The sequence below is a fragment of the Tinamus guttatus genome, unplaced genomic scaffold (assembly GCF_059628265.1).
Source record: "Tinamus guttatus ecotype Peru unplaced genomic scaffold, ASM5962826v1 Tinamus_guttatus_pri_ptg000031l, whole genome shotgun sequence".
Lineage (NCBI taxonomy): Eukaryota > Metazoa > Chordata > Aves > Tinamiformes > Tinamidae > Tinamus > Tinamus guttatus.
Window position 1 is genome coordinate 412,801 of NW_028288565.1, and position 22,260 is coordinate 435,060.

Below are 22,260 nucleotides of genomic sequence, written 5' to 3' on the forward strand. Positions count from 1 at the left end.
GGACCGGGACAGGACAGGACAGGACAGGACGGGGTCCCCCCGCAGCCGCCGCCCTCACGCAGCCCGTCCCGTCCCGTCCCGTCCCGTCCCGCGGGCAGCGGCGCCCGGGCTCGCGCTGCCCTCGCTGCCCGCGGCACCCGCGCCACGGCCACGGCCACGGCCCTGCCTCCCGCGCCCGCCGCGCGCACGGAAAAGGCCCAGGGCGGCGGGGGACGAGGGGCCGCAGGCAGCGTCCCCAGGAGGGCCGGGACCTGGCCCCAGGACAGGCTCAGGCCAGGTTCACGCTGCGGACGACTCCCAGGAGGGTGTCTGCTCCCGGCAGCGCCAGCGACACGGCTCTGGGATCCCTCCGCAGGGGCTATCGGCTCTCTGGCCAGCCGGGCACCGCTGCCAATTCCAGCGCAGCGAGACCGGCCCTCCCTGCAAGACCTCCCGCTTCCCCGTCTCGGCCTTGGGAGCAGCCCCCAGCGTTTCCGCACGGGCACAGCTGCTGCCAGGGGCCACTTCCAGCTGTTAACTCTTTCCTTCACAGAATCACAGAATCCTTAAGGTTGGACGGGACCTCCAGGGATCATCTAGTCCAACCCCTGCACACACAGGGTCACCCAGAGCACGTGGCACAGGGCTGCGTCCAGGCGGCCCCTGGAGATCTCCAGAGACGGAGACTCCACAGCCTCTCCGGGCAGCCTGTTCCCGTGCTCCGTCACCCTCACTGCTAATACGTTTTTCTTTAAGTTCCTGCGGAACTTTCGCTGTTTCAGGTTGCGGCCGTTTCCTCTCGCTCTGTCGGTGCCACCGCTGGGCAGAGGCCGCCCCCTCCCCCCGCCGCCCCCCGCGCCCCCCGCGCCCCAGGAGCGGCGCCGCCACGTGGTGGTGGGGGGTGCGCGCATGCGCAGTGCGCTCTGCCGCGCTCGCTGCTGCCCCCGCGTGTCGGGGCGGAGGCGCTGCAGGAGCGGGGCACGTGCGCGTGCGCAGTGCGGTCGGCGGCCCCTTGTGGCGCGCGGCGCATGCGCGGCGGGCGGCAGGTGCGCGGCGGCGGCGGGAGCGCGCGGGAAGGGCGCGGGGGGGCGGCGCTCGCGGCCCGTGGGGCGGCCGCGGCCGCGTCCTGCCGGCGGGGGCAGCGCCGCGCGGAGGCGGCGGCGGGGCCGGGGGGCCGGGGCGCGGGGCCGGCCTGCCCGTGTGCGGGGTGTCCCGGGAGGGCTGCGCGCGGGGCCGGGGCGGGGGGAGGCCGGGGAGCAGCGAGAGGGGGGGCGGCGGCTGCGGGGGAGGACGTGGCCCCGGCGCTCGGCGTCCTTGGGCCGGGCGGCTCCTGCCGCTGCAGAGCGCTGGGGGCTGGTGACAGGAACCCGAGCCCTCGTTGGGGTGGGTTTGCAGGGCAGCTCCGCGGAGGGGGCCGCGCTGCAGAGAAGCGGCCGGGGCGTCGCGATGCCGTCGCTGCTGCTGCTGGTGTCGGGATCTGGGAGCTGCTGCCTTTGTAGAGGTGTTGATTGAGCAGACATTGGAAACGGAGCAGTGTATTAGCTGGTAAAGTGTCTTTCGTGGACGTGTTCATGTTCATTTGTGATTCCCAAGTGCAGAGGACGGAAGCGTGTCCGAAGAGGATGTCCTGTGTGCAGCGGGTGGGAGCGTTTCTGCCATTGCCGTTGCCCTGGGCTCAGTGCGGGCTCAGGGCCGACCTGTGGGCAGCCCCAGTGGAGCGGAGTGAGCTCGGCCGTGGGGCCACAAAAGTGGCCACCAAAGTAAGTTTGCTCCAGCAGAGAGCGGGGCCGACACAGATGCGAGCAGCAGCTCCGTGGTCTGTTTTTTCCTGGTACAAACTGGAAAGAGCAGTAACCACTTTGGTGGTGTAAGACTTTTGGAGGGGAAAAATTCTTTGGAATGGAAATGATTTTGGCAGAGGAAAAAAAATAAGGGTGGATGGGTGACTTTTTCAGAAGCTAAAAAGATTTGGAAGGAAAAAAATCAGAAGGAAACATTTGGGGGTAAACATTCCTCTTTTTAGAAGGAATATTTTTTGAGGGAATTTTTGAGCTGGGAATAGGAAAATGTTTTGGGGGAAATTTTCTTGGGAGATGTTGAGAGATAATTATTTTATGGGGGAAGTTATTGGGAAAGAATAACTTTCTAGTTGGATAAGTTGGGGGAAGATAAATAATATAGGCTCTATAAATAATATTTTGAAGCAAACATATTCTTTTAGGGATAGTGGGGTTTTTTTGGCTTTGTTTCATATTTGCAACATCTAAAGCAGGCTCCACTTAAATGAATGTAGCAAAATAACTTTGGAGAAATATATAACTCTTCTTAAAAGTTATTGGTGTGTACTAGGCAAATATCTGAATTTGGGATTTTTTTTTCCCTTTGCTATCACTGTTGTCAAAGAGAAGCCAGTTACTGCTGTTCTTCCTGTGGCCCAAATAAAAATAAAAGCTTTCTCATGGTTCTTTCTTGCAGTAGTAAGGTAGCGTTATGTTCTTGCTGAAATGAGTGGAATTGTTGGAATGAGTGTCCAGGCAGTGACATTAAGGAGGAGACCCAAATGTGTGACCTGCTGAAATGAGGGCTGGGGGCAGCATTGCTCTGGGGAGTAAGTAGATAGTATTTTCAACCTGTGGAGTTAGTGGAAGAAGTTCCCTGTCCTTGTCCTTGAATTACTAAATCCCGTCTCTCAGAAATTCTAATGAAGAAAAAGGTAATGAAGACCTTTTAAGTTTGGCTATCCTTCAGTGTTCTTTAAGTGTTTCCTTTAGTGGGTCCAGATGTTAACTTTGAAAGAAAAACTAGAAAAAATAGCAATCGTTCCTCTTGCAAAGCTGGCTCAAGCTGCAACGTTTAAATAGCCATGTTGAGGATGTTAGTAATCTTAGTGCCTTGAGTCACTTTGTTTCTCCTTTACAGAGCTCCTATATCCACCAGTAAATTCTGCTGGGAGGATCCGTCGGGGAGATTTCCTACAGAAGGGATGAGGGCAGACGGCTTTGGGAACGGGAGGAATGCGCCGTTGTGGCCTGCTCAGTGCCAGGACGCAGCTGGGTCCTTCGCTAGCGGCGTTTTCATTTTCGCATGTCCCAGTCTGAGCTGCTTCTGCTGATGCCAAAAGCAGTGGTGCAGGTGGAGCGCCGCCAGCTCAGCAGGGCCGGTGAAGCAAAGAGCAGGAGAGAGCAGGTGAGAGCCGGGCCCGGCTCGGTGGGGGTCAGGCCCCAGCCCACGGGGAGGTGGTTCTTCCAGGGCTGCAGTGGGCATGGGAGGCAGGGGCTCCCCTGAGAGTGGGCCAAAGACTGGGATGTGTTAATTTTGGAGAATCTCTTGGCGAAAGTCATCTCTGTTTTCCTGTTAAGGTAAGGTGTAAAATGGGTGCATGCTTTGGGAAGAGCTCCCGTTAGTGTATTTGGTGAGGGGGCTTAATTTCCCTGCCTAGCCGAGGCGTCCGGCCTCGGGGAATTCTGTGTGCGTGGCGAGCTGAGCTCAGCACTTAGTGCCCAGCGTGGCCTGCAGCGGTGCCGGCAGGCTGGAGTTAACGCTCCGCTTCCCCAGATTTCCTAGATTAGGCCTAGATTTGCTGTAATGCAGGACTCTTCCCTTTTCTTAATGGGCAGTCTTGACCTCAGATCAGCCTGGGAAGCTGAGCCAACACTCGCTTGCCCTGGTGCGAGAGTCAAAATCCCAAAAACGTAACCTGCAGAGCCCAGCTAGAGGAGAAACACGAGGGCAGGGAAAAAGCAAACAAGGAGGCAAGCAAAAATGGACATTTTCAGTACGTGCTCTCTCAGGCTTCTCAGAAGCTACTTTCAGGCATCATTCCTGTAATTTCTCAGCTTCACACTTTTTGCACAGGGTTTGTTTATTTATTTATTTAAAGCCATCCTATTCTCGAAGATCCCTATAGACCAATCTTGTCAATCTATGGTGGCAGCGAGCTAAGCTAGAGATCCAGCCAAGGCAAGGTGAGAGCTGCCTGTTTCCTTCACTATCCTTTTTTTCTTATTTGCCTTGGTCATATAAGTGAAAAACCAAGAAATGGGGTAATTTGCCAGTTTAATGTAGCAGTAATATACCAGTAGGAGTCTATAAGACTGCCAAGAAAGATTTTTAATGCTCAAATTATTCTACAGTTTAAACAGGCAAACTCAAATGATGTTTTACTTTTTAGTAAAATATATTCAAACAATGCATATAGAAGCTACAGAGAGAAGATGCAGATATTCTGCATGGTACACAAATGCTTGGACATACCTTAAAGATAAAGATGACATGACAGCTCCAACTGGCATGCAGAGATTGCACAGTTGGACATTCAGCATCACTAGGTGCTATGTCCCATGCCATGCACAATAGCAGCATGATACACATTATTTATTTTGCTCTTATATGGTTCCATTTTCAAAAAATGCAGAATGTGCATCTTATTCTCAGTTGTTTTTAAGAATATTTCTGTTAAATTTTCTTTTTTTTTTTTTTTTTTTTTTGACTTCTGGATTGAAGAGGTGTCCATCCCCATGCCAGAAGCCCTGGGCGCAGGTGGCAGCAGCATCTCGGGGCAGGGAGAGGCCGGAGGGGCCGGGGAGCCTCAGCACAGGCCAGCTGCAGGTGAAAGGAAGGTGAATCTCATATATATATATAGATATATATATAGTGTGTGTGTGTGTGTGTGTGTAATTGTTAGGGGTAGCATCGCTGTCCCGTCTCCATGAGTCTGAGATTGGAGCAGTTCCCCCACGTCTGTCAGCAGGGAGCAGAGTTTGGGAGGGCCCAGACCCACCACGCCTGGCCTTTAATGAATTGGCCCAGAATTAAAGATTTAAGAGGGAAAAAAACCCTACAAATCCAAAAAACTTTGCTGTTTACACCTACTGAGAGCTGAGAGGACCTCCTCAGTTAATACGCACTCACACAGGGTCAGTTTTAGCATTTAGCTTAGGGTTTAGTTTTAGCTCCTACCCTGCGTCCTTCCTGCAGTGCTGTGTTTCTACTTGCTGTTTTTAGCAGGATTATGGGATTTTGAGGTCAGACACCCAACTCTGCTACTGTTCCCAGAGGCAGGAGAGAAAAAAAAAAAAAAAAAAAAAAAAAAGGTAACTTGTAGGAAGTGTCACCCCCCAGTAGAATCACATGAGGGAAGACCACTGATATTTACTCACTTATACACATACACTTTTAAAACACCATAGTTACAGTCTCCTGCTGAGAGCGGCAGCACAAAAAAGGTAGAACCAAAGCTTTGAAGAGCCAAAGTTTTCTCAGAAGATTGTTTCTGGGTCTGCCTTTCCCACCCCGTCCCTTCTTTTTCAGTGTAAGAAGTTTCCCTGTTACCACAGAATGAGCCAACAGCAACTACCTGGTGAAAGGTGCATTTAACATGTCAGGATTTCAACATCATCTTCAAGGGATAAGCAATGCATTTTTACTTCTGTATTTTTTTCCCTCTCCTCTCCCTGGAGGTGCAAGGAAAATTTCCTGGTGCCCACTGGTGCAAGCATGTCCGGGACGGGGCTGTCACACCAAGCACTAACAGACAAGAATTCTGTTCACGTGACTTGCAGGCATCTACTTTAGAAATCTGGACGTTTTAGTTTCCATGTTTAAGTGAAGCCTGGACAAAACTTGCAAGAAAACAATTGAGATATAGTCTCGGTAATAGGCTTTTTTTTTTTTTTTTTTTTTGTCTAAGATCCAGACAGACCAATCTCGTCAATCTTTGGCAACAACCAGCTAAGCTGGAGATCAAGCCGCCAAGGCAAGGTGAGAGTTTCCTATATTCTTCACTATACTTTTTTCTTGTTTGCCTTAGTTATGAAACTGATAAACCAAGAAGAGGGTGAAGTTTCATATGAGGTATTTAATATACCAGTAAGAAGAAAGAATTTTAATGCTCAAATTATTCTGCAATTAAAACAGACAAGCTCAAATGATGTTTTGCTTTTTATTAAAACATATTCAAACAATATAAAATATGTATATGCTTTATATAAATCTATACATATAAAACAAGTACATCAGTCTGTTTTATATATGGATGTATATAAAATATATATATGGATATAAAATATATCCATATGTACATAGTATATGTATTTAGAAGTACTCTTGATTGAACTATATACAGCTAACAGAACAGAATGCAATTAAAATATTATTTTTAATAAAGTAGAAATGAAGTGTTCTGAAGAGCACATTATGAAGCACTGTGGAGGTTTCTAATTATTTTCTTCATTTCCTGATAATAAAATATATATATATATCAATAAGCACAAATATAAGTTTAAGAACCTGATAGTTTATTTCTTCACACAAAGTTAAAGAATCTGTAAATATATCCAAATGTTGGTGATATTTAGCAAGAACATGTGCTAAAAGCATCACAGTGCTGCTATATTTTCTGTAGTTTCAGAGACATCCCTATGTGTCCAGAAGAGTAGAGGATACAGAGCCTGGAGCAACAGTTGTTTCAGCAGGTAGGAAGAGATCCTTCCTGAGAAACAACAACTAAAAGCTGAGAAAGTTACTTTGTGAATGCTCAGTAATTAAATTACCTTTGCTACTTGCCCAGTGCACTCAGAAGAAGAGAGAACTGTACTTAAAGCTAAAAGAAAAGGTAGAAAAAAAAAAGATCCAGGCACATTTAATGTGAGCATTCCAATTTTAAGTTGCAGAAGCCCACAAGTCCTGGATAACATAAATATTTTCCTTTCTCAAGCTAGTATGTGGCATTACAGGAGATGAGAAGGGAACGTTTTTCAGGCATGCCCTCCCTGAATCCAGAATATCCTCATTCCTGCACAGTGAGAACAGAGTGTCCATTCTGACTCTTAATCTGATGTGAAAGAAGAGACTGAGATACCAGTGCCTAAGCAAAGAGGCTCCCTCTTTTCAAGGTGAACTGCAGAGGGACCAAGAATTGTATCTGTTCTCACACACAAGCGCTCAGGGACGAGTGGCCTCATGACTCTTTGGATCTGAGGACTCGATTTCCAACATACCTAAACCAAATCAACACTGGGATTGCCTGGCTTGGGTGGTGGGTGCCTCCTGAAGACATTTGCTGACTGCTGACAACTCCTGAATCCTCTTTTACAGGCAAAGAACAGAGAACGTGAATAATTCCTGTAAAACCTGCCCAGGCAGAAACCTCTCTTTATATCAAATTGGAGTCACTTGAACTTCAAAGTTCAGAAGAGATGATTGGGGGACTAAAGAAAAATCTCCAACTCTTCTTATGCTTTATAATTATTTTAAAGCTGTTGAAGAAAGGAAGGACTTAAGTATTCCTGTGTTTGCCTACTTGTAGGGGGAGAAAGAGTAAGTAAGAGACTGAGAAGAGCACCCTCCTTTCATGATACCCCCATCCCTAATTAGAGAAAGAAAGAGAGAGAGAGAGAGAGAGAAAAAAAAAAAAATTGCTTTGAAGGAGTTGTGCGGGTGGAACCATTGTGTTCAAGTCCAATCTTTTTTTTCTCCTGCTGAAACTGCAAATAATGATGCCAAATTTGACAATGGTTTTGGAATATGGATAAATGTCTTCCATACGAAAATGACTAAGTCTTATGACAACTAAGCACTAAAGCAATTAATATGAAATAAGCGTGATATCCAGAGTGCATGCGGACTGTGTAACAGTGATAGAATACTATATATAACCATTAGAAAATATATATAAAATTGACCATAAAGAGTTTAGTTTTGTCATAATTGTTCCAGTGCTGGTAAATGCACTGGCTGAAGAGAGCATATATTTTTTCCAGGTAAAAGATGTTGAAGTTTCTTCTTAGCTTAGTGACACCATCCAGAAGATGCTGAAAACAAAATGGAGACAACACAAGATTAAAATAGCATAAGACCTTCTGGAAAAGCTCTTTAAGTCTTCAGGAACTAAACAATCACATCACAGCACCACTGACTGCCAACACTGTTCAGGAGCTGTGCGTGGAGTGAGGCTGTCGGACCCACCGACAGCAACCGGGCAAGTGGAAATAGTGCCCACAACTGCCCATCCACCTCTGCTTCCCTCACAGCAGCGAGGGGAGAGAGTTCCCCACTTTGTTCTCAAGAACACTGAAAACAGACATACCACAAGCTTGCTGTAATCCCTCACAACTGGGGCATCTGGCTCTTCAGGAATTCCCACGGCTTTCTCCCTGTTCATCCGTTGCTGCTGTTCTGCCTGAGAACATCCCGCTGGACTCTCACAACGCATGTAAGTTTCTGGAATGAAAACACTTTCTTAGATCATGATTTCTGTTTGTCTGGCACATGGCTATCCATCAGCTATCCCATAAGGGGCATCCAATCTTTCTCTGCAGTTCCCTGTTAATTGTTCACTGAGAAATACTTGGCTTCTGCTTTTTTCTCTGTGAAAAATAGGAACCAAGATAAAAAAGCAGTAGAAGTGAAAAGCCCACGGTTGAGAGGAGAAAAAAAGCAATAGTCATGCATTGCCATTACAGCAGGGCGTACTTAAGGAAGTTGAATGTTAAGAAAACACATCTCCCATTTGAAGCAAGCATTAGGGTGTAAGTCATCTCTGCTACATTATGACTAAATGTACACAGGTTACAGCTTCTTATTCTAAGCTGCTCGTTATTGGAAAGATGCACGTGCAATAAAAGAAAGCAAATGATCGTTGGTTTGCAAGGAGATCACAGAATCATAGAATCCTTAAGGTTGGAATGGACCTCTAGGGATCATCTAGTCCAACCCCTGCACACACAAGGGTCACTAGAGCACGTGGCACAGGGCTGCGTCCAGGCGGCCCTTGGAGATCTCCAGAGACGGAGACTCCACAACCTCTCTGGGCAGCCTGTCCCAGTGCTCTGTCACTCTCACTGTTAAGAACATTTTCCTTAAATTCCTGTGTAATGTTTGATGCTTTGGTTGGTGGCCGTTTCCTCTAGTTCTGTCAGTGGCCACTACTGCAAACAGGCCACCACCATCCTCCTCACTGCCTCCCTTGAGGTAGTTTCACACACATACAAATGTAAATGCAGTGTTAAGAACTCCTATTTTCACTGTGCCAGGTCAAAGCACAATGGATGATCCTCTTGTCTTTTATGCCTAATGCTTTGAGGAGCAAAGGCTTTATGAGCATTTTCAGAGCACTCACCTTTTTTAGTCTTCTCTCAGTATAGATTAGCGTAGATCTGCTCATACCCTCTTTGGCAGAGGCAAGATTACCCCTCATAGTCTTATTCTCTAGTCATTGTCCATGTAAAAGAGGTATCAGCTGCCACGATGGGAAAGTACCACTGAGGCGGATACAAGACCCAAATTCAGGAGAAAACCAGAACATAGTCCAAAGCAAGTGTCTGAGTGTTAAGAAGTCCTTAAAACTTACTACCCAATTTAGGCAAGAACGACTAATTAAGGTAAACGTGGAGGAGCATTTATTTGAAAAGTACATAGCACAGGGTAAAATAAGTGCTAGATACAATATCCCACCTTGCTCATCTAACAAGATAAACCATATTTTTTTCCCATTTATTATTCTGTTTGTGAGCCCCAAATGTCGGTGATGTCTCCTCTGAGCCTGAAATGGATGGGATGAAATAAGTAAAATTTCCCAATAGCTGCTCTCATCTTCAACCTTGTGATCTTTGAAAAACCAGAAAGCAACAATAGTGACTTGAAACCTAAGCCGAGATACTGGAACTAATCTTTCTTTTCTTGGCATATGCTGTGAAGCTGGTCTGCGATGTAAGCGAAGGGAAAGATTTTCACAAGCTTACAGTGCATCTCTCTCATTTCAACTTCAGTCTTCTTGACTTTGTCGAGTGTGATTTCAGAATAATTTTCCTGAGTTGGCCACGCAATGCTTTGACAATATTTTGGCAGGATTGTACTCAGGGCTGAGAAAAACAGGATTTTTAGGGTTTGGCAAAGTAAGGCATTCTTCAGAAAGGTGACGGCAGATGTAAAAAGCCACTGGCGTGAGGTCTCACAGCCATAAGACAGGCCATAGAAGACAATGAAAAATGATGATAGCCCCATGACAACAATAATGAAAGGAAGAGGGAGAGAAGAGGGAAGAAGCTCTCTCCCATTTTAATTTTCACCAAAGGGTTGTGGAAGTGTGCTCCTGCCTGTCTTGTCTTTGTGCACTCCCAAAATGACATTTTCTTGAGGTAAGCTAGGGAAGAGTGTTGAAGCAGTTGGAGAGAATAGTGCCAAGTTTGGCCAGTGCACAAGGTATTTCTGTTATTTTCGTGTTGAACTGGATGAACTGCTGATGTGTTTGGTGTGTAATGTAGCTTCTGGACTCAGCAGTGATAGTTGCATTTAAGAAGTGATTCCTCCCTCCCTTTTCTGGATATGTGGAGAGTTGGACTGAATTGCCCTCATCCCAGTGGTATCTTTCTCCAGCAGCTCCCTGGGCAACTGTAGACTACACTTGTATATTTTAGAGTCTCTAGATGTATATTTGAGCGGAGACTGACGTGGCTGTCCTTACAGATAGGTCTCTTCTCTCCCTGTCCCCCGAAAAAGAAATGACCCAAAAGGATGAAATAATGTGATGCATCGAAATGCAGTCCCTTTCTGGAAAATGATGTGGGGAAAGCATTGTTTTTGAGGAATCTCTTTAAATAGCCACAGAAAGCCAGCGTATCAGGGGAGAAGTTATGGTGGGCACCTGGTGTAAAGTTTTGTCCATTCTCTCTCATGAAGTATTTGCTTTAATTGACTGGAAAAAAAGGCTGACTGGATAGATTTAAAAGGGGAAATTATCTTGTAAATATATGTTTTTTTTTTCCCTCCCAGAATGGTGATGTGCTTGCTTGTCGTAATTACTGGCACTGGGCTTTCTATTTTATGGAAAAGGTATTAGATGTCTTCATCTATCTGTTTTTTGGTGTCTGAATAGATAATTCCCTATTGAAAAGGCAGCTGTAGAGGGCATGGCATGGTTAACTCGGTTAACTCTTGTGAAATGAAGTGGGATAGAGCAACGGTGAATGCTGATGAGATGAGGGCGTTGCACTGTAAGCTTGTCAAGCTCAAAGGCAGGAAGCAGTATAAGCTTTTAGAAGCTGATGCAATTGCAGTGAGGTTGAGAAGGGCCAAACCTAAAAAGAAAGCTCTTGTTTTTCTAAAAGATGTCATCATTGTCCTGGTAGTTTTCACACTGCCATTAAATGATGCCTATTCCATTGGGAACAGCTATGGTTTTTGCTACAACCTATTCATGATCAGTTCTCTGCCAGAGTTTGCAGTGTAGATAAGGGAGCACATATTTACAGGTGGGTGAGTGGTATCTTTTGCCTTTGCTCCATAATGACATTCGGCCAAACTTTCTTTCCGATAGCGGCTCCAAAATAATTGGTTTCCCTTGGATGAGGCAAGTACGGGCTAAAGGTACAGAGAAAAAATGTTTCTCTCCTCACAGCTTGGTAAATTCCTATATGATCAGTAAAAGCCACTGTCTTCACACGTATGGCAGTGACACCCAAGAGAAAGGTGGCTGTGCTGGCCCTTGGATAAGGACTGCCAGGGAACACGTTTCCAAGGAGCCACGCCGCACAAAGAGCCATCTGCTGCCAGAAAAGCACACTGCCTTGGTGGCACTCATGTCTGCTTTGTAGATGAGAGGTAGAACTTGAAGCACAGCATCAAGAGCTAGTGAAGACTCCAGGCCTATCAACTCCTGATTCTACTTGGTCTCTTAAACAAAGATGGGGGGATTCACAGCACTTTTGCAACTGGTGCTACCCATGTCTGACATGTACTTTCCAGACTCTACACTAGGCGGAAGGTTTATGAGAATAAAGGGCTTAGAGATTCACACACTGCAACAGCCGTGTCATCAAAGCAGGTCTGCTCTTCTGAAGGAAGGAAAATATTCTCTGTCTCATAGACACTCTTTTTTAAATGAATTGTGTCTAGCATTGCCACTTCTAGCTACAGTTACCTTCCCTTTTTCTATCAAAAGGCACTCACTTGACAAGAAGAGAGATGGTTTTCTTAGGTCAGCATGCCAATTAATCAAGAGGTGTGAAATACCTGACACAATGTGGAAAAAATGCTTTTCTAAGTACATATGAAAAAAAAGGGGAGGGATACCTAAGTGGGAGGAACCGGCGTAGAGAGCACACACACAGACAGAACAAGATACTGGCATTCCACACAGAAAACCTTAATCCAAGAGTCTTGAAGAGGGGAGTGAGAGTAAAGCAAAACGTGCAGCACAAAGCAGGAGAAGAGGAGCAGCTCTGGAGTTTACACCGTAGGAAGTGGCACTCCTGTTGCTCATAGTACTCCCAGCGTAACTCCATTCACAGAGCGCTGCAAATATTTTTCAATCCTAGTGACAATAATGCTTTCTGTCTGCCATTCTTTGAGGCTACAGGCTATGCTGAGGTTTGTGATGTGTGTGACAGTGGAGGCAGTGAACTCTAGAGCCTGGAGACCTTCGTTTTCTCTAGCTTTCCAGGCCAAAGCTGATCCCTTGACAAGTATGAGAGGAGTGCTCTTGTTTGGCTTTCTTCTGGTCAATGCAGCCAGGGCTTCTTCTGGGCCCAAGTGCTTCATGATGATGGCACTTGTATCAGTGGACTCTGGAGTCCTGAATTTGTGTCTTTGCATGTAGAGCGATGCTTAAAAAGACAGGTGAAGTCCACAAGAGTTTGTCACCTTTTTTCAGAAGCTCTTTGGAAGTTCTCTAGATCTCTAGCACGTGCATCCAAAACAAAGAAAGTAATTGTTGTCACATTTTAGCAGCTAACCCTAGTGATGTCTTCACTGAAACAGTGACCCCCTTCCTAGCGTGCCTTTTCATTGGAATGGCAAAGGAAGGGAAAAAGCTGCCTTATATCCCAAGTCAAGTAGTGCAGCTTGATCCCAGTGGACAGGGCAGTTTGGATCTGCAAGAGAAGAATCCTGTTGTCTCTTTCCAAAAAAAAAAGAGACAGAGATGGGATTGCTAATACTAATTGTAGTCCAGCTCTGAGCTTTGAAAGTGGCAGCATCCCCTTTGATGAGCTCCAACCACCTCTGCCCAGAACGCTTCCCCCGCTCCCCAAAGAAAGCAAACTATCCTCCGTGCGCCACAAAGAACTGGGGAGCTGCTGCGCGCATCCTGTGACTCCCTCTCTGGAATGGGCCAGAAGGAAAAGCATCAGCTATGCCACTTAAGGCCAGGACAGACAGTAAGCCCTGCAGAAAGGCTTGTGAGTATACATGTGTCCATTGATGAATTTTCTTTTTAATCAAAAGCTAAAAGATATCTTTAAAAAGGCATTGTGCTGGTGCGCCTCTTACCGACCAAAGGGTTTTGCTCTGTGTTTTTCCCAGGGAAACAGCAAGAGGACAAGAAAGGAGGTTTTGCACTTGGTTCTCCTGTCCTGGTGGATCCCTGTTGGAGAGTTGACTCCTTCACTAAGGATTGGTAAGGGTGTGTTGCCATGTGGTCTCCTTTTCTGCTTTTATTCCTTTTCCTGGAGTCTCTGTATTTGCCCTATGGGAGTAGGGGCTTGCTTGGAGAAGGAGGCTGTGCAGATTTATTTTGGAATAAATGTTTGGGGCAGATGCAAGGTTAGGACTAGACTAGTGCTGGGGAAGATGAGCGGTTGCACTGCAGACGTGGCTGCTCCGAATGGCAGGAGTTAAGGCACTGGGCTTGACTGACTGCAGCTGGCTTCATGAGCTGCCAAATAAGAGAGGATGCTACAGTGATAGCAGAATCAAATGTTTGTTTGTGTTAGGGTATAGTCAAGCAACGGCCTTTTATGCCTTTCAGGGTAAAACAAATGCTTCCATTAACCTGCCCTTGTAGCTTTCTTTGAGAAGCAGCATTCTCCGGAAAGGCCATTTTATCCTATTTGTACCATTTTAGAGTCTAACATCAGTGAGCTGCAAAAGTAAAATGTGTATCAGTTTCACACACATAGAAATGTAAATGCAGTGTTAAGAAGTCCTATTTTCAGTGTGCCAGGCCAAAGCACAATAAATGATCCTCTTGTCTTTTATGCCTAATGCTTTGAGGAGCAAAGGTTTTATGAGCATTTTTAGAGCATTCACCTTTTTTAGTCCTCTCTCAGTATAGATTAGCGTAGATGTGCTCATACCCTCTTTGGCAGAGGCAAGATTACCCCTCATAGTCCTATTCTCTAGTCATTGTCTATGTAAAAGAGGTATCACCTCCCACGATGGGAAAGTACCACTGAGGTGGATACAAGACCAAAATTCAGGAGAAAACCAGAACATAGTCCAAAGCAAGTGTCTGAGTGTTAAGAAGTTCTTAAAACTTACTACCCAATTTAGGCAAGAACGACTAATGAAGGTAAACATGGAGAAGCATTTATTTGAAAAGTACATAGCACAGGGTAAAATAAGTGTGATATACAATATCCCACCTTGCTCATCTAACAAGATAAACCATATTTTTTCCCATGTATTATTCTGTTTGTGAGCCCCAAATGTCGGTGATGTCTCCTCTGATCCTGAAATAGGTGGGATTGTGTAAAATTTCCCAATATTTGCTCCCATCTTAGACCTGGTGACCTTTAAAAAACCAGAAAGCAACAATAGTGACTTGAAACCTAAGCTGAGATACTGGAACTAATCTTTCTTTTCTTAGCATATGCTGTGAAGTTTGTCAGCGATAAAAGTGAAGGGAAAAATTTTCACAAGCTTACAGTGCATCTCTCCCATTTCACCTTTAATCTCCGTGGTAATTCCAGAATAATTTTCCTGGGTTGGCCACTCAATGCTATGACAATATTTTGGCAGAATTGCACTGAGGGCTGAGAAAAACAGGATTTTTAGGGGTTGGCAAAGTAAGGCATTCTTCAGAAAGGTGACGGCAGATGTAAAAAGCCACTGGCGTGAGGTCTCATAGCCATAAGACAGGCCATAGAAGACGATGAAAAATGATGTTAGCCCCATGGCAACAATAATGAGTGTCCAGGAGAAGGAGGCACATCTCCGGCATAAAACTGAGTGCGATGGCTTGCGACAGAGCAGGGGGACAGTGCTTTGTATTTTCGTCTGCCTCTGCAAGTTGTCCCCTTCTGGTGTCTTGAGAGGTTCCTCCTGCTGATACTTAAATGAGGCAGTTATGAGCATGTGTAGGGGAATGCTCATCAAAGCCCTTTCAGCTGCTAATATTATTGATCTCCAAAAGCTTGTGGGTGCTGGGGATTCTTCCCTTTTGTCAACATTGAAGAATATAAAGTTGACAAGCAGCTCTAGGAGCAGTGTGGCCAAAGCGCATGATAATCTTTGGAGCCTGCTGAAGGTGCCGGTGCCAGTGTGAGTAAAAACCGAGAACCACAGGTGACCATCTCTGAGGTTTGCTGCAAGCTTAATCCAAAAATAGTCAATTCTGCTGAGCCGTGCATTTGTGTTCATGGCAAAGAATGTCCTTTGGACTAAGTGGTCATCCTTGTTGAGAACGAACCAATTGCGGCAAATAAAGAAGCAGGTCTTGTGAGCGTGCAGATTTTCAACTTTTGCTCTACTTAAGAACCAGCTTGGAGAAGGGCCTTGGTTATTGTGCCAGACTCTCAAGGCACAGATATCTCCTATGTCTTTCTTAGTAGTTAACAAAAAGGTGTCTGTGCTTCCTTGCCTGAAAGAGGGAAAATGTGGGTGTTGTAAGCAATAGACATCACTGTTGCCATCCTGGCCCACGAGTTGAAGAAAAACATCTGCAGTGGTTCCAGCTCCCCAGCGACTGCCTGTGTATAAGGTGACCACAAAGGGCACTTTATGAACAGGGTCATTGTGTGGCTGAACGCTAATCTTGTCCTTGGTGAGTCTGTCAGCCTTGTCTCTTTTCAGTGCCCAGAGGGCCAAAGCAAGGTAGGCAAGAAAAATGACCACAAGGGTTAAGAGGGTCACAGGGTTTTCAGTTATGGGCGCTCTCATAGCTTTTCCCATGTTCAGAGTGTTGGGCGTCACTATTACCTTGGCTGCCAGCAATGTGATGTTGAAAGTGCGTATTTTTGACAGCGCCTCTTTCACAAGTGTTTTGTGCCCCAGCAGCGCTCTCTCCATTTCTGGTGGATATCGTATTGGAGGGAAAACGTTCTTGCCAATTTGGTAAAGGGCAGTGGAAATGGCAGCATTGGTGGCCAATTTGGAAGAATTCCCCTCTTCCAGCTTTGGATAGAAAGAGTTCTTCCATTTTCTTATGATAGAGAAAGCATTTTCAGCAATGCTATTTTCCTTTTTGGTGAGAGGGATAGTCCATTTTTTGCCTTCCATTTGGGTTTCCGTTTCTGCAGAGATTTTTCCTGGGAAAAACTTTCTAGCTTTCCTAGAGGTCAAGACTGAGGCTTTAAGGTCAGTCAAATTAAACCCAGCATTAAAAGGGTCTCCAGTTTGGACGTGAGGTGTCGTTGGAACACTTGAAGCACTTAGTGAGGCAAGTAGCTCGTGAAACACACGAGCTACTGGTCGACTTTCAAGTGGGTCCTGCTCTTTTACATATAAAGGCACTTGTTGAAGTGCTCCAAGAGAATTATATACATACATTTTCCATGGATACTCTGGAGAGCATGCTCCAACTGGGAGAAAAGGAGGAGGAGTTCCAGGCTGAGAAGCAAAATGCAGAATTGTAGCAAATGTCTTTTCCTCTGAAGAACGACTTCCAGTACCTCTGGTACCTTTTGATACTTCAGAAGCTACTATTACTTTATAGGTCAAAGGCAAATAGACCCCCGAAAACCCACTGCATCGAAGCACAAGTTTTGTCCCAAATGTGGGAGCCCAGCGTGGTGTGATGGTCCACTTTCCAGTCTTTGGAGAGGAATGTAATTTAAATGAGTATCTGTAGTTTGATGACTTAGCGTCCCAAGTAGTTACTGTTAAGAGCAGTATATGTGATTGATGCACAGTATTCATAAAAGTCAGAACATCAATAGAAAGATAAGCCCCAGAGCTCCCTGGTGAGGTTATTTTGAGAAAGAAATGAAACACATGCAGGCCGGAATCTAAAGCAGAGCTGGCAAGAGTTATGCGTAAGGTATTCATAGCATAGATCATAGCTGGGTTTATAGGTGTTGAGCAGTGTGAGCTGCTCTTGTCACGGTGGTGGTTGACGTAGGGCAGAGTTTCTCCAGCTGCAGTTAAGCCCAGTGCCTTGAGGTGTGCATGACAGCCCAGCTCTAGCGGCTGCCCCGCGTGGCTCAGGTAAACGCGTGGCCCAAGCCCTGGCAGCTGCATATCCTGCGCAGACATCTCCATGGTCAAGCTGTGATGAAGGCACGCAGGAGCAGCGCATGGAGCTGATGAGCAGTGCATTGTCATGAAGCTGGAGGCTGTGGCTGGTGGTGTTCTTCCTGGCAGGAGGGCTGGCTGCAGCACAGACTTCCCCGAGCAGTGAGCTGTGTTCTTGACGCAGGCAGGGTCCATGGAGCAGGAGCATTGTGGTGGGGCCTGTGGCTGCCGCTTTGCTGCGGGGGCTGTCTGGTACCGCCGATTGCTAGTTTTGCTCTGTAAGCAGGAGCTGCAGTGCTCTGTGTCCAGTCTGTGCGAGACGTGTCCATGAGGGCCCAGGGAGCTGAGCAGCAGGGCCGGGGGTTGCAGGAGGGGAGAAGCGTCCCGCAAGTCTGGAGGGTTGTAGGCGGGAAGCCAGAGGAGCAGAAGGGCGAGCACTGGCCCTGCCACTGCTTGTCCAAGGGAGAGCCGTAGGCCAAGAGCCATTGGTGCTGCTGCAGCACAAAGCAGCCGCGCTGGGCTCCAGAGGTGCCCTGAGGGCCGCTTGCCCTGCGCTGGGCACCTTGGGTCCCGAGGGCATCACGGAACCAGGTGGCCCCTGGCGACGACACCCAACAATGGGGCTTCCCATCCTCCCCAAGGCGTGGGGGGGGGGCCTGCCAGGCTCCTTCTATAGCCCCCCGCTCTGGAACAAACCTCCCCCTGAAAGCTGCTTTCCCAAAGCCTTAGCTCTGCCCACGTCCCAGGCGGCCCTGACCCTGGCTGGCCACTGGCGGCCCCCAGCGGCTCCTCCTTCATGGGGCTGGAGGTGTTGGGGATGCTGTGGAAGTGCTGTGGGATCACTCTTGGGCGGATGGAGCTGGGAAAGGAGGGTCATGGTGCCCCTGAGGGAGTGCAGGTTGCGGGCCGCTGTCCTGATTTCAGGGGGATATGAGGGCGCCTGCTTCCCTTTTAACCAAGGGCTTTTGGAACTCCATCATCCTAGTCAGGGCCCAAATGGAAACAGCTGAAGTCCTCGGTAGGACTTTTTAAACAGCTAGGACTAGCAGCATCTTCAAGAGGATGCTGAGGCACTTGAGCTGCTCTGCCGAAGGATCATGTAAGCTTAGATGAGCTTGTTCATTTCTCTTCCATGCAGTGTCCCTCCATGCAGGAGGACTAACTTGTCCGGTTGAATCCTCATGAGTGCTGGAAAAGAACAGTTATGTTTTATCTCTTGCATATGACACGGCTATGAAGAGGAACAGAACTACTTAATTTCTTTTTAAGAGTGGAAGAGATCGATGACCATTTTTTCATATGTGATGAGCTTTGTCTTCTTCCTGCAATACAACTAGTTGTTGTATGTCTTTGTATATTTTAATTTGCCTTTCCCTTCTTAAATGTGAGAGAGGCAGAAAAAAAGGCATTTTAGGAGGGTTATGCGTTTTGCATGAGCTTCCACCATCCTTTCTACGAATGCTGCAGTTACCTAAAGAGCAAAGAAGTTATTAGGCCAGGGCCACCGGACGCCTGTCCTTTCACACCGTCTATCCTTCCAAGGAAGAGGGAGAGAAGAGGAAAGAACCTCTCTCCCATTTTAATTTTCACCAAAGGGTTGTGGAAGTGTGCTCCTGTCTGTCTTGTCTTTGTGCACTCCCAAAATGACATTTTCTTGAGGTAAGCTAGGGAAGTGTGTTGAAGCAGTTGGAGAGAATAGTGCCAAGTTTGGCCAGTGCACAAGGTGTTTCTGTTATTTTCATGTTGAACTGGATGAACTGCTGATGTGTTTGGTGTCTAATGTAGCTTCTGGACTCAGCAGTGATAGTTGCATTTAAGAAGTGATTCCTCCCTCCCTTTTCTGGGTATGTGGAGAGTTGGCCTGAATTGCCCTCATCCAAGTGGTATCTTTCTCCAGCAGCTCCCTGGGCAACTGTAGACTACACTTGTATATTTTGGAGACTCTAGATGTGTATTTCAGCGGAGACTGACGTGACTGTCCTTACAGATAGGTCTCTTCTCTCCCTCTCCCCCGAAAAAGAAATGACCCAAAAGGATGAAATAATGTGATGCATTGAAATTCAGTCCCTCTCTGGAAAATGATGTGGGGAAAGCACTGTTTTTGAGGAATCTCTTTAAATAGCCACAGAAAGCCAACATATCATGGGAGAAGTTATGGTGGGCACCTGGTGTAAAGTTTTGTCCATTCTCTCTCATGAAGTATTAGCTTTTATTGACTGGAAAAAAAGGCTGACTGGATAGATTTAAAATGGGAATTTATCTTGTAAATATATGTATATATATTTTCCCTGCCAGAACAGTGATATGCTTGCTTGTCGTAATTACTGGCACTGGGCCTTCTATTTTATGGAAAAGGTATGAGATGTCTTCGTCTATCTGTTTTTTGGTGTCTGAATAGATAATTCTCTATTGAAAAGGCAGCTGTAGAGGGCATGGCATGGTTAACTCGGTTAACTCTTGTGAAATGAAGTGGGATAGAGCAACGGTGAATGCTGATGAGATGAGGGCGATGCACTGTGAGCTTGTCAAGCTCAAAGGAGGAAGCAGTATAAGCTTTTAGAAGCTGATGCAATTGCAGTGAGGTTGAGAGGGCCAAACCTAAAAAGAAAGCTCTTGTTTTTCTAAAAGATGTCATCATTGTCGTGGTAGTTTTCACACTGCCATTAAATGATGCCTATTCCATTGGGAACAGCTATGGTTTTTACTGCAACCTATTCATGATCAGTTCTCTGCCAGAGTTTGCAGTGTAGATAAGGTAGCACATATTTACAGGTGGGTGAGTGGTATCTTCTGCCTTTGCTCCATAATGACATTCGGCCAAACTTTCTTTCTGATGGCGGCTCCAAAATAATTGGTTTCCCTTGGATGAGGCAAGTACGGGCTAAAGGTACAGAGAAAAAATGTTTCTCTCCTCACAGCTTGGTAAATTCCTATATGATCAGTAAAAGCCACTGTCTTCACACGTATGGCAGTGACACCCAAGAGAAAGGTGGCTGTGCTGGCCCTTGGATAAGGACTGCCAGGGAACACGTTTCCAAGGAGCCACGCCGCACAAAGAGCCATCTGCTGCCAGAAAAGCACACTGCCTTGGTGGCACTCGTGTCTGCTTTGTAGATGAGAGGTAGAACTTGAAGCACAGCATCAAGAGCTAGTGAAGACTCCAGGCCTATCAACTCCTGATTCTACTTGGTCTCTTAAACAAAGACGGGGGGATTCACAGCACTTTTGCCACTGGTGCTACCCATGTCTGACATGTACTTTCCAGACTCTACACTAGGCGGAAGGTTTATGAGAATAAAGGGCTTAGAGATTCACACACTGCAACAGCCGTGTCATCAAAGCAGGGCTGCTCTTCTGAAGGAAGGAAAATATTCTCTGTCTCATAGACACTCTTTTTTAAATGAATTGTGTCTAGCATTGCCACTTCTAGCTACAGTTACCTTCCCTTTTTCTATCCAAAGGCACTCACTTGACAAGAAGAGAGATGGTTTTCTTAGGTCAGCATGCCAATTAATCAAGAGGTGTGAAATACCTGACACAATGTGGAAAAAATGCTTTTCTAAGTACATATGAAAAAAAAGGGGAGGGATACCTAAGTGGGAGGAACCGGCGTAGAGAGCACACACACAGACAGAACAAGATACTGGCATTCCACACAGAAAACCTTAATCCAAGAGTCTTGAAGAGGGGAGTGAGAGTAAAGCAAAACGTGCAGCACAAAGCAGGAGAAGAGGAGCAGCTCTGGAGTTTACACCGTAGGAAGTGGCACTCCTGTTGCTCATAGTACTCCCAGCGTAACTCCATTCACAGAGCGCTGCAAATATTTTTCAATCCTAGTGACAATAATGCTTTCTGTCTGCCATTCTTTGAGGCTACAGGCTATGCTGAGGTTTGTGATGTGTGTGACAGTGGAGGCAGTGAACTCTAGAGCCTGGAGACCTTCGTTTTCTCTAGCTTTCCAGGCCAAAGCTGATCCCTTGACAAGTATGAGAGGAGTGCTCTTGTTTGGCTTTCTTCTGGTCAATGCAGCCAGGGCTTCTTCTGGGCCCAAGTGCTTCATGATGATGGCACTTGTATCAGTGGACTCTGGAGTCCTGAATTTGTGTCTTTGCATGTAGAGCGATGCTTAAAAAGACAGGTGAAGTCCACAAGAGTTTGTCACCTTTTTTCAGAAGCTCTTTGGAAGTTCTCTAGATCTCTAGCACGTGCATCCAAAACAAAGAAAGTAATTGTTGTCACATTTTAGCAGCTAACCCTAGTGATGTCTTCACTGAAACAGTGACCCCCTTCCTAGCGTGCCTTTTCATTGGAATGGCAAAGGAAGGGAAAAAGCTGCCTTATATCCCAAGTCAAGTAGTGCAGCTTGATCCCAGTGGACAGGGCAGTTTGGATCTGCAAGAGAAGAATCCTGTTGTCTCTTTCCAAAAAAAAAAGAGACAGAGATGGGATTGCTAATACTAATTGTAGTCCAGCTCTGAGCTTTGAAAGTGGCAGCATCCCCTTTGATGAGCTCCAACCACCTCTGCCCAGAACGCTTCCCCCGCTCCCCAAAGAAAGCAAACTATCCTCCGTGCGCCACAAAGAACTGGGGAGCTGCTGCGCGCATCCTGTGACTCCCTCTCTGGAATGGGCCAGAAGGAAAAGCATCAGCTATGCCACTTAAGGCCAGGACAGACAGTAAGCCCTGCAGAAAGGCTTGTGAGTATACATGTGTCCATTGATGAATTTTCTTTTTAATCAAAAGCTAAAAGATATCTTTAAAAAGGCATTGTGCTGGTGCGCCTCTTACCGACCAAAGGGTTTTGCTCTGTGTTTTTCCCAGGGAAACAGCAAGAGGACAAGAAAGGAGGTTTTGCACTTGGTTCTCCTGTCCTGGTGGATCCCTGTTGGAGAGTTGACTCCTTCACTAAGGATTGGTAAGGGTGTGTTGCCATGTGGTCTCCTTTTCTGCTTTTATTCCTTTTCCTGGAGTCTCTGTATTTGCCCTATGGGAGCAGGGGCTTGCTTGGAGAAGGAGGCTGTGCAGATTTATTTTGGAATAAATGTTTGGGGCAGATGCAAGGTTAGGACTAGACTAGTGCTGGGGAAGATGAGCGGTTGCACTGCAGACGT

The 22,260-nt window shown here is 46.5% G+C and overlaps 2 protein-coding genes and 1 pseudogene across 2 annotated transcripts; all 3 read right to left on the reverse strand.

Moving 5' to 3' along the window:
• The window catches only part of LOC148596071 (polycystin family receptor for egg jelly-like), a 365,012-nt pseudogene extending 354,370 nt beyond the window's left edge, over positions 1-10,642 (reverse strand).
• Positions 10,643-11,724: 1,082 nt separating this feature from the next.
• Positions 11,725-15,984, reverse strand: LOC148596087 (polycystin family receptor for egg jelly-like). The gene is made up of 2 exons (XM_088530705.1): positions 14,961-15,984; positions 11,725-11,729 (listed from the first exon to the last, which is right to left on the reverse strand). The coding sequence occupies exons 1-2, from the start codon at positions 15,982-15,984 to the stop codon at positions 11,725-11,727; spliced, it is 1,029 nt and encodes a 342-aa protein (XP_088386831.1).
• A 253-nt stretch (positions 15,985-16,237) lies between these two features.
• Positions 16,238-16,974, reverse strand: LOC148596088 (polycystin family receptor for egg jelly-like). Its single transcript, XM_088530716.1, has 2 exons — positions 16,294-16,974; positions 16,238-16,246 (listed from the first exon to the last, which is right to left on the reverse strand). Exons 1-2 carry the CDS (start codon positions 16,972-16,974, stop codon positions 16,238-16,240), a joined length of 690 nt encoding a protein of 229 aa, XP_088386842.1.
• Between the last annotated feature and the right edge of the window lie 5,286 nt (positions 16,975-22,260).

What these genes read in the sequence shown, in the direction of transcription:
- LOC148596087 (XM_088530705.1), bottom strand. Translation starts at nt 15,984, where the DNA reads ATGGAGAGAGCGCTGCTGGGGCACAAAACACTTGTGAAAGAGGCGCTG.
- LOC148596088 (XM_088530716.1), bottom strand. Translation starts at nt 16,974, where the DNA reads ATGATCTATGCTATGAATACCTTACGCATAACTCTTGCCAGCTCTGCT.